The sequence below is a fragment of the Pan paniscus genome, chromosome 13 (genome assembly GCF_029289425.2).
Source record: "Pan paniscus chromosome 13, NHGRI_mPanPan1-v2.0_pri, whole genome shotgun sequence".
Classification (NCBI taxonomy): Eukaryota; Metazoa; Chordata; class Mammalia; order Primates; family Hominidae; genus Pan; species Pan paniscus.
In genome coordinates this window covers 62681102-62697097 of record NC_073262.2, presented here as the reverse complement: position 1 = coordinate 62697097, position 15996 = coordinate 62681102, and the positions used below count along the sequence as shown (strand labels likewise).

The 15996-nt window shown below is 36.2% G+C and overlaps 1 protein-coding gene across 3 annotated transcripts in view; it reads left to right on the top strand.

Annotated features, from left to right (window-relative positions):
• Nucleotides 1-15996, top strand: part of PLA2R1 (phospholipase A2 receptor 1) — a 130880-nt gene that overhangs the window by 58170 nt on the left and 56714 nt on the right. For all 3 annotated transcript variants that reach the window (XM_057301422.2, XM_063595200.1, XM_057301420.2), the window contains exon 11: nucleotides 95-264. In XM_057301422.2, the coding sequence (XP_057157405.1) occupies nucleotides 95-264 (170 nt within the window). The remainder of the gene's footprint in view (nucleotides 1-94; nucleotides 265-15996) is intronic.

The window sequence follows — 15996 nt, the reverse complement described above, 5'->3', positions numbered from 1 at the left end:
GTCTGGGGCCATTCTGTGCACTTCATTATGCTTTAATGACATTTTTTTATTGCCCAGAAACTTAATATAACCACTTCTTTTTTCCCCTTTTAAGGTTTGAACAGGCTTTTATTACCAGTTTGATCAGTAGTGTGGTAAAAATGAAGGACAGTTATTTTTGGATAGCTCTTCAGGACCAAAATGATACGGGAGAATACACTTGGAAGCCAGTAAGGCAGAAACCCGAGCCGGTGCAGTACACACACTGGAACGCACACCAGCCGCGTGAGTAGAGTGTGCTGCATCACCAACCCTCCCTCACCTCTGGTTCCTGTTTTCTTTACTCCAAATTCCTTCCACCCCTTGGTCCACCTCCTTTGATTCTTTCTTAATGTTTTCTTAATGCCTAAATCAATTACAAGGATCAACACAGGTTAACAGGGGGTGACATATGGCTGATCTTTGTTTTTATTTATTTTATTTATTTGTTTGTTTGTTTGTTTTGAGACGAGGTCTCGCTCTGTCACCCAGCCTGGAGTGCGGTGGTGCAATCTCGGTTCACTGCAGCCTTGACCTCCTGGGCTCAAGTGATTCTCCCACCTCAGCCTCCCCAGTAGCTGGGACCACAGGCATGCACCACCACACCCAGCTAATTTTTGTATTTTCTGTAGAGACAGACTGATATTGAACTCCTGGGCTCAAGCAATCCTCCCACCTTGGCCTCCCAAAGTGCTGGGATTATAGACATGAGCCAAATTGCCTGGCCCAATGGTCATTTTTAAAAGTATAATCCGTATGAGTCATTTGACATGTTAAAGGTATAAATTCATCGCTCAAGACCACCACTGCCTTTATTAGCAGCAAGTCCAGTTTCTCCCTCCTAATGTCTTTCTCCCCACCTGCACCCCCCACTGTCTAAGAATCTCAAGCGCTTACTCAGTTCAGAATGGTCAGTTAAACTTCAAAGTACGGTGGATGGGCACATATGGGTACATCCAATCAGTTCACAGTCACTGCCTGGGGTACCTTAGCCAGGATTCCAGCGTTAACAGCTCTACTAGTTCATCCTCAGGTGTTCAGCTCTGAATCCCAAGGCATGAAACTGTGCCAGGTTGGTCAGTACCAGAGAAGCTGATGTCTTCCGCCACAGCCTACACTAGAACCAGTCTCTGTGGAACAAGCTTCAGGCCCTTGTATTAAGCTGAGGTTGACAGCCTAGACCCAACAGCCCCTCTACTTCAGGGTGAGTTCTTGCTTGCCTGTATCTCCATCAGGGCTGTGCCAGAGACAACAGCAAAGAGTTACCAAGTTTGTATCTAGAGGAAATGGCTTAGGGGCCCCAGGCTCTTCCCTCCCTGAAGGCCCGGAGCTCTTTATACAAATTGGTCTATTCCATCCTCAGAGCTCTATATACCAAGGTAAGGAAAGTGTTTGCTAAGCCACAGGGGGAGGTATATCTCCCCTTTAGTGTGGCCTCACACTAAAATATAAAAGTGGCCACACAAGCCTTGTTTCTCATAATTACAAAAGTCCAGTCCAAGGTGGTTTGCTAATCCCAACTCTAGACAGTGGTTGGCAAAGCTCCACCGATTTTTAAAATTCAACAATGAAATCATGAATATATTCTTACTATAGATAATGTGACCATATACCTCATTTGCCCAGAACAGTTCTAATTTATGTCTGGTGTCCCAGAGCAATTAACAGCAGGTATTTTTACTCCAAATTTTTCTGGCTTGGATGGTAAATTATGTAGATGCTCTAATTATAGAGAAGTGTGCTAAGTAAAATGTGGAAGTACTCCATTACATCTTTCTCTTCACCTTCCCAACATCAATACATTTCCCTTTTCAGAAACAACCACTGTTAACTGTTTGGTATGATCCTGCTGGTGTTTGTCTATGCATTGCATTTAAATACATTTATGCATATGTACTTTTTAAATGGATATAAGGATTGCATGTTTCTGTTATTTGATTTTTTTCACTTAGCAATCTGTCTTGGAGAACTTTCCACATCAATATTTATTAGTCGACATTTGAAACAGCTACGTAGAATTTCATAGTATGTAGGACTCATAATTTGCTTTGCCATGACCCTGTTGAAGGACATTGGGTGAAATTCATTTTCATTTCTGCTACAAAAGTGTTACAACAAATATCTTTATGTTAATGTCGCTGGGCATAACTATGAGCATGTTGGCCTAAAAGTGTACATCTTACTGAGGCATTATCAGTTTACAAGTTCATCTAACAAAATTTGAGAGTGGCAGCTTTCCCACATTTTTGTCAATACTGAATGTAACAACCTTTTACATTTTTGCCAATTTGATAGAATAAAAAAAGTTTTACTATTCTTTTAATTTCTACCTTTTCATTTAGTTATTTGAGCAATTTTTCATATTTGTTCTATACATTTTGTTTTGTTTTTCAACTACATGGTCACATAATTTGATCACTTTCTATTTTTATTTTGGACACTTTCTATTTTCTCATTACTTAGTGGAAATTTCATTATATTCTAAATATAAACTCTACATGTTTGCTATTTGCCTTTTAATTTTTCTATGGTATGTTTTGTCACACATAAATGTTAAACTTTTTGTAGTAAAAATGTTTATATTTTTCATTTTAGCTTTGTAGATTTTTATATTTTCTAAAGGCTTTGCTCAACCAAAGATTATATAAATATAACCTTATATTTTTATAGTTTGGCTTTTTAAATGTATAATTTTGATTGATCTGAGATTTTAAAAGTATGTTCTAGGAGATAGCTCATTTTAATTTTTCTAAATAGTAACCAATTTCAACACTATATAGTAAGTTCACCCTTTCATCTACTGATTCGAAATACCATAATAAACATAACCTACATTCTCATTTTCTGTTTCCCTGCCAATATGGCACTAACATAATTCAAGCAGTGTGGTATTGAAAAAGAAATAGAAAAAATAGAATCAATGTAGCTGAAAAGAGAGCAGTAATACAAGAATATAATTTCTATTATTCTTAGTTTTCTTGGAGCTCTTTTTTAAAATTATTAACAGATTTTAAATTTTACTCAACACTCTGAATCTACTAAGACAATCCTAAGGTTTTCTCCTTTACTCTCTTAATATGACAAATTGCTTTACAGTAGTAAACCAGCTTTGTACTGTTGGGTAAACTTAACTTAGTGATATGTATTTTAATACATCTCTGGATTTAGTTTGCTAGTACAAAGCTTCACCTACTATAATGTACATAAGAATATCCTGTAGATTTTGATGAAGTTAAAATTCTGATTCAGTAGATCTGGGATAAAGTCCAAGAATCCGCATTTTTTAAAAAGCTCCTAGGTGCTGTCTATGTTGCAGGTACACAAACTAACCTTTGAGTGGTAGGTTTATGATTTTAGCAACCTTTTTTCATAGGGAAAACTAGTCCACATTTCTTCATTTGTATACAGCTTTGGTTTCATGATTATGCTAAGTTTCATAGAATGAATTGGAGAGTGTTCACTTTTATTCTCTACAGAACTATATATACAGTAAACATTTATTAGAATTTGCCTTATGTTTTATATAGGAAATTTAAAAACCACTAATTCAATTTCTGTAATGCTTATAAGACTACTGAGGCTTCCTACTTCCTTCCAAGTGCTGCTTGAGTTGTATTTCACAAGATTTAGTAGAGTTTTATAATTTTTCAATTTAGAATACATTCCAATTTCCAATATGAATATGATTTCAACCCATAAATTATTTAGAAGATTTTTTTTAATTTCCCAAAATACAGGTGTTTCTAGTTCCTTTTGTTGTCAATACCTTATTTAATTGCACTGTGGTCAAGAAATACGGTTTGTTTGGTGCCTGTCCTTTCAAATACAAAGTTGGTATTATGGCCTTGCATGTGTTCTTTTTATATATATATATCCCATATGTACTTGAAAAGATTGTATATTCTGCTTTTGCTACCTGAAATGCTTCATCTATGTCAACAGATTATGTTAAATGTGTTGTTCAGATCATCTATAGCCTCAATATTTTTTGCCCACGTGATCAATCAATTATTGAGAGTGTTTGATACCTCCCACTATGATGGTAGATGTGTAAACTTCTCCCTGTAGTTCTGTCGAATTTTTGTATTACATACTTTTTAGGCTGTTTTATTAGGAACATACAAGTTTAGAATTGTGATATCCCACCTGTGGTGTCAAAATCGGTATAGTAGTATCCCAAGTGATCCTCTTGTTCTCTCAAAATTATTTTCTCCTTAGAGTTAATTTGTCCATGAATGTAGCTACAGTAACTTTTTAAAAATTAGTGTTGGCCTAGTACATTTTTAAAATTTTTTTCTAACTTTGAATGTTTTTGTGTTCTTAGAGTTAATGTATCACTTATAAACAGCATATAACTAAATTTTTAAAACTCTATTCACACATTCTTTGTCCTTAACTGTACAGTTTGGTTTACTTATATTTTTTGTGATTATGTATAGAATTGGATTTATTTCTTCCATTTTATTATGTCCTTTCCATTTATCCTGCATTTTTTAGTCATGTTTTCTCTTCTTTCTTGCCATCTTTTGAATGTATCTTTTTCTTCTTTTCTCATTTCATTCTGTCCCCTTTACTTATCTGAAAATTGTATTATCTAAATCTATTTTTTTATTTGTTACACTAGCTATTCAACATGCATTCTTAACAAAATCAACAATATCAAAGTTATTCATCTTTAAAAGGATTATAATTTGCTGTTGCTGTCTAGTTTTGAAAATTCTGAACTGCTTCATTTCTGTTAGCCATGATTTTGTTGTTGTTATCTTTGCAATGAATATTTGTTTAGATGTATTCATATACTAGTGTACCATTCCTTCTGTGATCTGGGACACCTTCAGTTTCATATCCTTTTCATTAGACTCCCGCAACCTGAAGATGGTTGGTTTTACACAACTCTGGAAATTTTTCAAGCATTATCTCTTCAAATACTGCCTCTCCCCATTCATTCTAATATTTCCTTTTATCATTCCAATTACTCAGCCTCTCCTCCATGTTTGTTAATATTTTTAAAATATTTTCTACCTCTGTGTCTCTCAAGGATGCATTTTAAATAAAGTCATGAATTATTTCAATTCATTGATTCTCTCTTCAGCCAGATCTAATTAAATTTTATTTTTTAGTTTTCAGTGTTAGATACTATATTTATTTCATTTCTAGAAAGTCTATTTCTGTTTTAAATTTGGTTTGTGGTTCTTTGTAGTCACTTGTTTCCTACTCATATTTTAAAGATTCTCTTTCATTTCCTTAAACATATCCCAGTTATTTTATATTTGGTTTCTAATAATCTCATACCTGAAGTTGTATGGGTCTGTTTCTGGATCTCATCGCTTTCACTTTGTGGGTTTTGCCTAGAACTACTGATTTTTCTTTGTACTTTATTTATGGGAGTTCTCTCACCCCCAGGTTGAAGTTGGGCTCCTCCAGTGAAAATTAGCATTTGTTTCCACCACTCAGTCTGAGGCACTGCCAACTAAGGACTGCTTTAAAAGCTCTGACTGAGGTTTTCTTGAACACATAGGTAGCATGAATTCGATGACTAACCTGCATGAAGTTTGGGTTGTGGTTATAAATTCTCTAGAAAGTTATTTCTTTTCTTATTATTCACTGCCAAGATTGACAGAGACAAGTTTCCTTAGAAACAGCTGAGTGAATATATTCTCATGTACGCTTACCAAAAGTGGCCATTTGGGATTCTATTTTATGCAGGTTTCTTCTGTTAGACTTTTCATTTTGTATATCTCTTAGGCTTCATCTCCTTTCCCTTAAAATCTCCATGCAACTATCAAAGCAGATGCTCAAGGTCTCCAGAATTGGAAAGAAACCTTTAGGGTAAATCCCACTAGGAAGGTAGTTTGGCTACCATGGTTCATACTTTTACTTCATTTGCAAGCTCTACAGATTTGTTTATTTTATGCCAGCTCAGCCATACATTTATAAAGATGTTTTCAAAATGTTTTATCCAGCATTTCAACTAGTTTGACCAAAAGAATCTTTAAGGGTACCTAATCTGCTGGTTATTTCTCATAGCACCATTTATTTTAACACATGAGATTTTAGGATAGAGAAGAGATAAACATATGTATTCAGTCTACTGCTCAATCTTTGAGATGTCTCCCTCTGTGTTTTTAAAAAATTTTTTCTTTCTATAACCCTATTGCATAATTAAAGCCATTCATTTAATGAACTTTTATAAGGCATTTGTATGACAAGGGACATTTAGAAATTATGTAATGTGCATGCCTTCATGTTGCTATAATCTGGGAGTGGTGATAGCAAATACAATAAATAACTCATATATAGATTCTTAGTCATTCCTGTTACTATAACAAAATATCACATATTGGGTAATTTATAAATAACAGAAATTTATTTCTCACAGTTCTAGAGGCTGGGAAGTCCAAGATTAAGGTGCTGGCAGATTCAGTGTCTGCTGAAGGCCTTCTTGCAGCGCCCTCACATGGTGGAAAGGCAAAAGAGCAAAACAAGACTAGTACACTCCCTCAGCCTCTTTTATAAAAGCACCAGTCCCATTCATGAGGATGGAGCACTCATGACTTTATTACTTCCCAGAAGGCCCTGCCTCTTAATACTATCACATATGCATTTTGGAGGGATATATTACATTCAAACCATGGCAACAGGAAAATGTGTGGTGAGTGTTGTAAGAAGTATAAAATAAAGAACTCTAACAGTTAAGAAGGGAGGATTAATTCCCATTGAAGTTATCATAAAAGTTCAAGAGGAAGTGGCCTTTCACCTGGGATTGAAAATGTCTGAAATATAGTAGGATTTAGTGGTTAAAGAAGTAAAAAGAACTTTCTCAGCAGGAGGAAATATATGGGGCAACTTTGAGAAATTTTAGGAGCACTGTGTAATTAGAGATTAAGATACATGCAAAAGAGTTGTAAAAGATAAGGCCAGAGTAGGATATTGAAACTACAGCTTAATATTACAAGCTAAAGAGTTTTCACTTCTTCTCTAGGTATAGGAAGTCACTAGAGGTTTTGGATCGAAAAATATTGGATCGGAAGTGTTCTTCATTGAGGGTATTAAGTAGGGTGATACAAACAGATATAAGAGACTGCACTGCAGGATAACATATGCATAAAGACCACCTACCCACTACTGAGTTGAACTAAAGTTCAAATTCCAGCTCTATGATCAGGGAAGTTATTTAATCTCTTCATATCTCAGTTTCCTCTTCTTTAAAATAAAGACAGTAATAGTATCTACCTCACAGGATTGTTGTGAGGATTAAAAGAAATATTACATAGTTGCTACTGCATTGTAAATACTTAATAAATATTAGACTTTCTTATTGCAGAGAAATAATTTGCAGGATTTTACCTAAAGCTACAGATAGTGACATTGCTAACCTATTAGGGTTCCTCACCCATACATTCTAAGATGCAGGACCTATTCTGTGCTGGACCAGCCACCAATGTGAGCACCCTGGGAAACCACAGAGTTTTAAAGGAAGGTATGATTGTGGCCTATACACATACATTTCCCCAACACTTATGAGCTAGTGTTAAATGTTTTTTAAAAAATTCCTTTAGACCTCCTGATATTAGAAAAACAAAAAAAGAGATCAAAGAAAGTCAGTTTACATTCTCTCTGTTAAATACATGGTTTAAAACCCTGTACTTTTGAAGACTTCCAGTTCCCAGACGAGCATATAAGAAGTTTAGAATTTACACCATCCTAATGAGTAAAGAGCTGAACAAACTGAAAAATCAACAACTCTTCTTAGATCCATCACAAGGCAAACCACTGCTGCCCCAAACTGGAGAAATAAAAAGATACAGAGAATCACAGCTTCCTGGATCAGAAACCCATGAGCAGAAATCTCCAGAGGAACCAGTGCTGGGAGAGGAACATCTGAACTGTCATTGATAAAACTGCTGGAGGCTCAACACAGACAACTCTAAGGGTTAAAAACTGTAGGGGACTCAGTCATAAGGGACCCCCACACTTTTGTGAGTTCTAGCTCCAGGTGATCTATCAGGTTATCACAGTGAAATATCAGAGAAAAATTGCCTAATGCTTCCAGCAGAGGGAGAGGAAAAATAACCATTTTGAAATATAGCAAAGCATTCTGTTCTTAACAAGGCCCCACCTCAGGAAAGGCTATTTTACCAGAGACTGCTACTGGAGTTTTATCAGAGCCTAACTTATCTGGAGGAAGGGAAATCTGCAACTCCAGCCAGCTCTATCCTTTCACGTGATGGAAAGGAAATACCCCGCTCCAGCTCTCTAGCCATCCTGTCCCACCAAGCAGGGAAAAATAACTGAGAAGCATTCACTGGTCAAGGGCGCAGTCCAGGAACACAGGCTCACCAAAAGGCTGAGACCTAATGGTAAAATTGTAGAACACTTCCCCTCCTCTCACACCTTACCATTCCATCACAAAGGCCCGTTTACTGCAGTTTCTTTTACCCAATATATTACATCCACTTTTCAACAAAAATATTACAAGACGTACTAAAAGGCAAGAAACACAGTTTGAAGAGACAGAACAAGCATCAGAGCCCATCAGCTATGACAGGAATGTTGAAATTACCAGACAAGCAATTCTTTTAAACTATGATTAATATGCTAAGGGCTTTAATGGAAAAAGTAGACAACATGCAAGAACAGCTGGATCCTGTAAGCAAAGAGGTGGAGAGTCTAAGAAAAAAACAAAAAGAAATGCTACAGATCAAAAACACCATAACAGAAATGGAGAATGCTTTTGCTGACCTTATAGTAGACTGGACACAGATGAGAAAAGAATCTCTGAGCTTGAGTATATGATAATAAAAACTTCCAAAACTGAAAAACAAAGATGAAAAAGACTGAAACAGAACAGAATATTCAAGAACTGTGGGACAACTTCAAACTGTGTAATGGGAATATCAGAAGGAAAAGAAAGAAATAAAGGAAAAGAAGCAATATTTGAAGCAATAATAACTGAGAATTTCCCCCACGTTAATATCAGACACCAAACCACAGATCCAGGAAACTCTGAGAACACCAACCAAGATGAACGCACGAAAAACTACACATAGACATATTGTATCCGAACTTCAGAAAATAAAAGATAAAGACGAAATCTTGAAAGAAGCCAGAGGGAAAAACACCTTATCTTTAGAGGAGCAAAGATTAGAATTATATCTGACTGCTCTTCAGAAGTCATCCAAGCAAGAAGAAAGTAGCATGAAATATTTAAAGTGTTAAGAGAAAAAAGCCCTCCAACCTAGGATTCTATACTCTGTGAAAGTATCCTTTAAAAATGAAGGAGAATTTTTATCAGATTTTATCTGATTTTTATCAAACAAAAATTCAGGAAATTTGTTGTTAGTAGACCTACCTTGCAAGAAATATTCAAAGAAGTTCTTCAGAGAGAAGGAAAATGATATAAAAGCTCAGATCTATATAAAGAAAGAAGGAGCATCAGAGAATAAATGAAGGTAAAATAAAAACTTCTATTTTTCTTAGTCTTAATTGATCCAACAAATAACAGTATGTTTAAAATAATAGCAATATATTCAGACATAGGTGAGATAGATAGATAGATGACAGATAGATGATAGATTTGCTTTTATACAAGTGAAATGAGTGACAGGGATGACGCAAGGGATAAGAGGGACTTTGGGTGACTGTGATGTGTCCTTGTAGGTTCATCAGTGGTAATAAATATACCACTGTGGTGTAGGATGTCTATAGTGAAGGAGATTGGAGGGCAGTGGTGTTAGAGGGGAACTCTCTGATTTTGCGCTCAATTTTGCTGTCAACCTAAAACTCTCTGTTACTAATTTTTAAAATTATACTTTTGAAAGATGCATGCCAAGTGAAATGAAGACAAATTAGAATTTTTGTGTATAAACATCAGCTTAGGAAATTTGTATGGAAACTGGTGACTTTCCATAGCTCCAAACAAGTAACATCACAATTTGCTCAACAGAACAACCTTGTTCTACAAATCTATGAATATTATTAAAATAAAGAGAGTAATAAACTTCCATGTCACACTATACTGCAAAAAAATAAAAGTTTAGGTATCATTTCTATATACTTTGGAATTTTGTTAGGAATGTCTGTAACTGTCAAAATAAATTAATACATTTTGAGTAGAGAAAATCTTTGGTTTTTAATATTAAGTTTCTTGGGGCATATTTAGATGTCGAAAATCTGGAATTGAAGCAGAGTTCCTTGTCATTCATAAGTTTCTGCTGTAATTTATTTGAGTGACACTACTCTTTTTCTCTTTTCCCTAAAGAAAAAATAATGCCATGATGTTCAGTTTGGCTGCTCAAGCTGATTGACGCTGAGTAAATTGTCTCTGAATAAGATGAAAATGTAAATCTTTTTGAAGAAAATAGCAATATAAAAGCTCCTGTGTTTCCCTTTTTCTTTTAAATTGCAGCTTGCAGAGACACTACCTAAATCACATTTTCTTTCCTGCCTGTCACAAAAGAATCCATTAGCTTGGTCCCCACATCAGAATCTTAATCCAGCAAAGACTAACTACATGAATTGACCACTGAACAGGAAGCCTACAGCTTTTTATAAACTCAGCCAGGACTCTGTCTTCATGTCATACCAGCAAAATATTCACCCACCCCACATCCCACACCACAGTCGTACATTTGCTACAATTGACGAACCTACATGAACACATCAGAACCACCCAAAGTCCCTCTCATCCCTCCTATCATTCCTGTCACGCATTTCACTAGCATAAAAGCAAATCAGAAGGGAATCACCTTTCCGCCATTTTTTTTTTCAACTTAGTATTAAGTTTACCAAATAGTATTACCACCAGATGGTATCTACCAGTAGTAGAACCACTGTGGTACATCACCAAGCATCAGCAATTATCATTTCATGACCAATCTTCTTTCATCTGTATCCTCACCCCTTTCCCATATTTTTTCATAGCAAATCCTCAACATCATATTGTTTCATCCATAAACATTTCAGCATTATTTCCAAAAAATAAAGACTCCTTTTTAAAAGACATAATAATACAATTATCACCCCTTAAAGTAATTAACTATAATTGCCTATCATTATAAATCTTCAGTTAATACTCAGATTTCTAAATGGCTCATAAATATTACATAATGTATTTTACAGTTAGTTTGAATCAAGATCCAAAGAAGGTTCACACATTGTAATTGGTTGATAGATCTCCTAAAGTCTGTTTTCATCTCTGTGTTTCCCGCCCCTCCCCAATTTCCACCCCTGCCTTTATTTGTTAATGCAAATGTGTTTTGTCTTATAAATTTTCCTACAGTCTGGGCTTTGTTGATTGTATTCACATCACATTGTTTAATGTGTTACTCTATTTTCTTTTTCATAAAATGGGCATTTTTATTTTTAAAAAGAATGAAAGGATTGATCAAATTCAGATTTTATTTTTTTTTTGAAAGATCATTTCCTAGGTAGTTGTGTGCTCTGTCTGGAGGCACATAATGTCCCATTTTTTTTCTCTTTTTGTGACATTAGCAGCCTTTGATGGTCAATTCTTAGATCCATTGACTCATTAGGGGTTTCTTCATTTATAGCTGGGATAGTCCTATAAAAAGCTAATTCCTTTTAATCAATTTTTGTTACCCCGTGGTACAATTTTTATAGGAAACACAGAACAAACGCTTAGTTCTTTCCCTTTACTAGCTTTCAAAATGATTATTTTTGCATTAGCATCCTTCATCTGTGACCCATTAGAGGTGTTTTTCTTTTTTTAGCATTACTATGGAGTAAGGGTTTTAAACATATTTGATATGTTTTAGTCCGTTGCAATTATCCTTTTTAATGCTCAAATTGCCCCAGCCTTGTGATGGGAATCTCTTCAAGGAATATCTTCTGAATCCTTCTGATGTGATCCTAGTAGTCTTTGATAGTGTCCTTGCTATCTGGTATGACAAGATATAAATTTCTGCTGCAGACCTAGAAGCGTCCATTGCATCAAGGAACCCTGGTTTCTTTTGATGGGAAATGATATTATTTCAGCATCACAGTCTGGGCTTAAGGGTGCTCGTCGTTTGTGGTTTGTTATTGTTTCTAGGCCATTTCAATGGACAGATCTAGGAAGTGTGTGTGTGTAAATTAAACACTTTTTGAGTTCAAATTCATATTTACAATTTGAATTCAGGACTACAAGGTTAATTAACCTATATTTTAACTGGATTTCCTTTCTTTCATGCCAAATTTCCCATTCTCAAAACACCAGAAAATCCTGTTATTTTTAGTAAAAAGCAACAACAAAGGGACTCTCTGACACTTGGTATTTCAAGAGAAATGAAATATTCAGGTGAAACAGGAAAAATGGTTTTCATCCATACTAATTATTGCCACTGATTAAATGGAAAGATGATAAATTAGCTTCTCATTCAAGGAGAAGCTAATGCTTAGAAACTAAAATGTACTTTGTACCCCTAGATTAAAGATTCAATATAAGTGGAGGTTGCTGTATGGTGAAAGAGAATAGATGAGTCTGTACTTGTTAAGACATTCGAAAACACTTTTCCAAGTTATATTAGAGGCTCATAGGTGTCTGTATTGAGAAAAATAAACACTTTCAATCACTCCTTTGCAGCCCTCCATAACTCAGGCTCTGTGAAAAATGTTTTGTTTCTAGACCTAGATACCCCTGGCGTGTTTCATTCGTATGGGATGGCTCCGGGGCATGTTAAACCCAATTGTTCCAAACCCATGGAAATCTGCAAGTGACAAAGAAAATAAGATCCCAGTAGAGTAAGTCAGGTTTATTTTCTTGAAAGTGCCCTGTAGTATAGTTTGAAGTCAGGTAGTGTGATGCCTCCAGCTTTGTTCTTAGGATTGACTTGGCGATGCGGGCTCTTTTTTGGTTCCATATGAACTTTACAGTAGTTTTTTCCAGTTCTGTGAAGAAAGGCATTGGTAGCTTGATGGGGATGGCATTGAATCTGTAAATTACCTTGGGCAGTATGGCCATTTTCACGATATTGATTCTTCCTACCCATGAGCATGGAATGTTCTTCCATTTGTTTGTATCCTCTTTTATTTCCTTGAGCAGTGGTTTGTAGTTCTCCTTGAAGAGGTCCTTCACATCCCTTGTAAGTTGGATTCCTAAGTATTTTATTATCTTTGAAGCAATTGTGAATGGGAGTTCACTCATGATTTGGCTCTCTGTTTGTCTGTTGGTGGTGTATAAGAATGCTTGTGATTTTGTACATTGATTTTTTATCCTGAGACTTTGCTGAAGTTGCTTAGTGGGTGAAGGACATGAACAGACACTTCTCAAAAGAAGACATTTATGCAGCCAAAAAACACATGAAAAAATGCTCATCATCACTGGCCATCAGAGAAATGCAAATCAAAACCACAATGAGATACCATCTCACACAAGTTAGAATGGCAATCATTAAAAAGTCAGGAAACAACAGGTGCTGGAGAGGATGTGGAGAAATAGGAACACTTTTACACTATTGGTGGGACTGTAAACTAGTTCAACCATTGTGGAAGTCAGTGTGGCGATTCCTCAGGGATCTAGAGCTAGAAATACCATTTGACCCAGCCATCCCATTACTGGGTATATACCCAAAGAACTATAAATCATGCTGCTATAAAGACACATGCACATGTATGTTTATTGCGGCATTATTCACAATAGCAAAGACTTGGAACCAACCCAAATGTCCAACAATGATAGACTGGATTAAGAAAATGTGGCACATATACACCATGGAATACTATGCAGCCATAAAAATGATGAGTTCATGTCCTTTGTAGGGACATGGATGAAATTGGAAATCATCATTCTTAGTAAACTATCGCAAGAACAAAAAACCAAACACCGAATATTCTCACTCATACGTGGGAATTGAACAATGAGATCACATGGACACAGGAAGGGGAACATCACACACTAGGGCCTGTCATGGGGTGGGGGGAGGGGGGAGGGATAGCATTGGGAGATATACCTAATGCTAGATGACAAGTTAGTGGGTGCAGCGCACCAGCATGGCACATGTATACATATGTAACTAACCTGCACAATGTGCACATGTACCCTAAAACTTAAAGTATAATAATAAAAGAAAGAAAAACTTAAAAAAAAAAAGAAAAAGAAAGTGCCCTGCACTTTCAGCCTGTCCCATCAGTAGACACTAGAGAGGCCAATCCATTTTAAGGCTCATCAGAGCTCTGAAACGAGCCACCATATAAATAAGGATAAACCCAGTCTCATTTCTGAGAGCCCTTAGAACATTTCCATATCTCCTCATAATCATATAAGTAACTGTCATGCAAAGTAAAAATGTGACAGTAGATCTTCAAGGAAATGCTGTGGCCACACATAGGAGAGAAACAGGATCAGAGGGATGCAAGAGAGCTCCATGGAACAGGAACATAATTTTAGGGGAACTCATTCATTCGTTTATTCAACTGCTTATTGAATGCCCACCCACTCACTCTGTACCTTGATACTGTCTCACAGACCCAAATACATCTGGTTTCAAATCCTGGAGCAAGCCTACTACGTTTGTGGCCTTTGGCAAGTTACTAAGCCTCTGTGCCCTAATTTTTCCATCTGCACAATCAGGCACTAATGCCTGTCTCAAAGAGTTTCTGAAGTTAAATAGGGAAAAGACCATATAAATTGCCTAGCACAGTGCCTGTCTCACAGTAGACCCAAATAAATCTGGTTTCAAATCCTGGAGCAAGCCCACTACGTTTGTGGCCTTTGGCAAGTTACTAAGCCTCTGTGCCCTAATTTTTCCAACTGCATAATCAGGCACTAATGCCTGTCTCGAAGAGTTTCTGGAGTTAAATAGGGAAAAGACCATAGAAATTGCCTAGCACAGTGCCTGGCAGATACACAGCATTGCAGGAAACTTGCCTTGCCTACCCAAAGAGCTTCACTTTTCTCTGTTAGAGGAGAGAAGAAGGAGAGAGAGGGAAGGTGAGAGGGTAGAGGACTTGAGAGATGAGGATGTAAAGGGTTGTTGCAGGGAACCAGAAAATAAGCAGGCAGACTCAAGTGAAATAATTGTCTAGAGGCACTGAAAAGCCAGCACAGAAAGTTTTGGTCAATGGGTTTGTTTTTAGGTATTTGAACAGGGAGGTGGACAGTGGAGGTTTTCCCAACTCACTTAATTTTGCATAGATAACTTGGTGAATCAGAATTTCTTAATTGACAGAAAGTCTCCCCATTCGTGTTTGCAGGAGAGAGTGAGTGGGGTGGGGGTAAGGCAGGTAAGGAGAATCTGTTAAAATGTGAGATTCACCTCTGAGAATAATCATTTTTCTTCTCCAGTGGGAAGTGAGTTATCAAATTTAAGAACAACTTCTCTGAAAGAAAATTCGCCTCTGCTCTTTCCCACACCCTTACCCTTATTATTTGGCTTTGCAAGCATCCCCACGATATAGGCTTATAAATTTAGTTTATCTCTCCCTTAGCCTGGTCTCCCTTTATTATACCGCTTTACTGCTTCTTTGGGGCTGAGACTCTTAAAATTTGGGTCAAATGTTCCATTAAGTTAACCACTTTAGAATACCAATAACACTTATGCAGCACTTTTCATCTTCATAGTGGTTCACAAACATCTCCTTCTTCACTAATGAAGATGAGTCGAATATCTTATAGCATCTAAAACCAAAGCTATTTAATCATTGTCTGATGTGGGAAAGTGAGACAAAATGCAAGACCAACAAAAAAGTATATTACATTTCAAACTTGCTGATTCAAACTTTTGAAAAATTCTTTGAACATGCAGGCAGAACTTATGCCACAAAACCCTAGTTTTTGTAGTGAAAATGGCCATAAGCATAATAGCAACATTGCAGGGGTATTTTTAGCTCTTCATATTTTATAGAGTGCTTTTCAATTCATTATTTCATTTGATCTTCATGAAAACCCATGAGAAGAAAAGGAATTATTATTCACATATTTTAGACAAGGCCTATTGTGATTAATTCACATCCTCAAGTTTCCAGTTACTAAAGATTTGT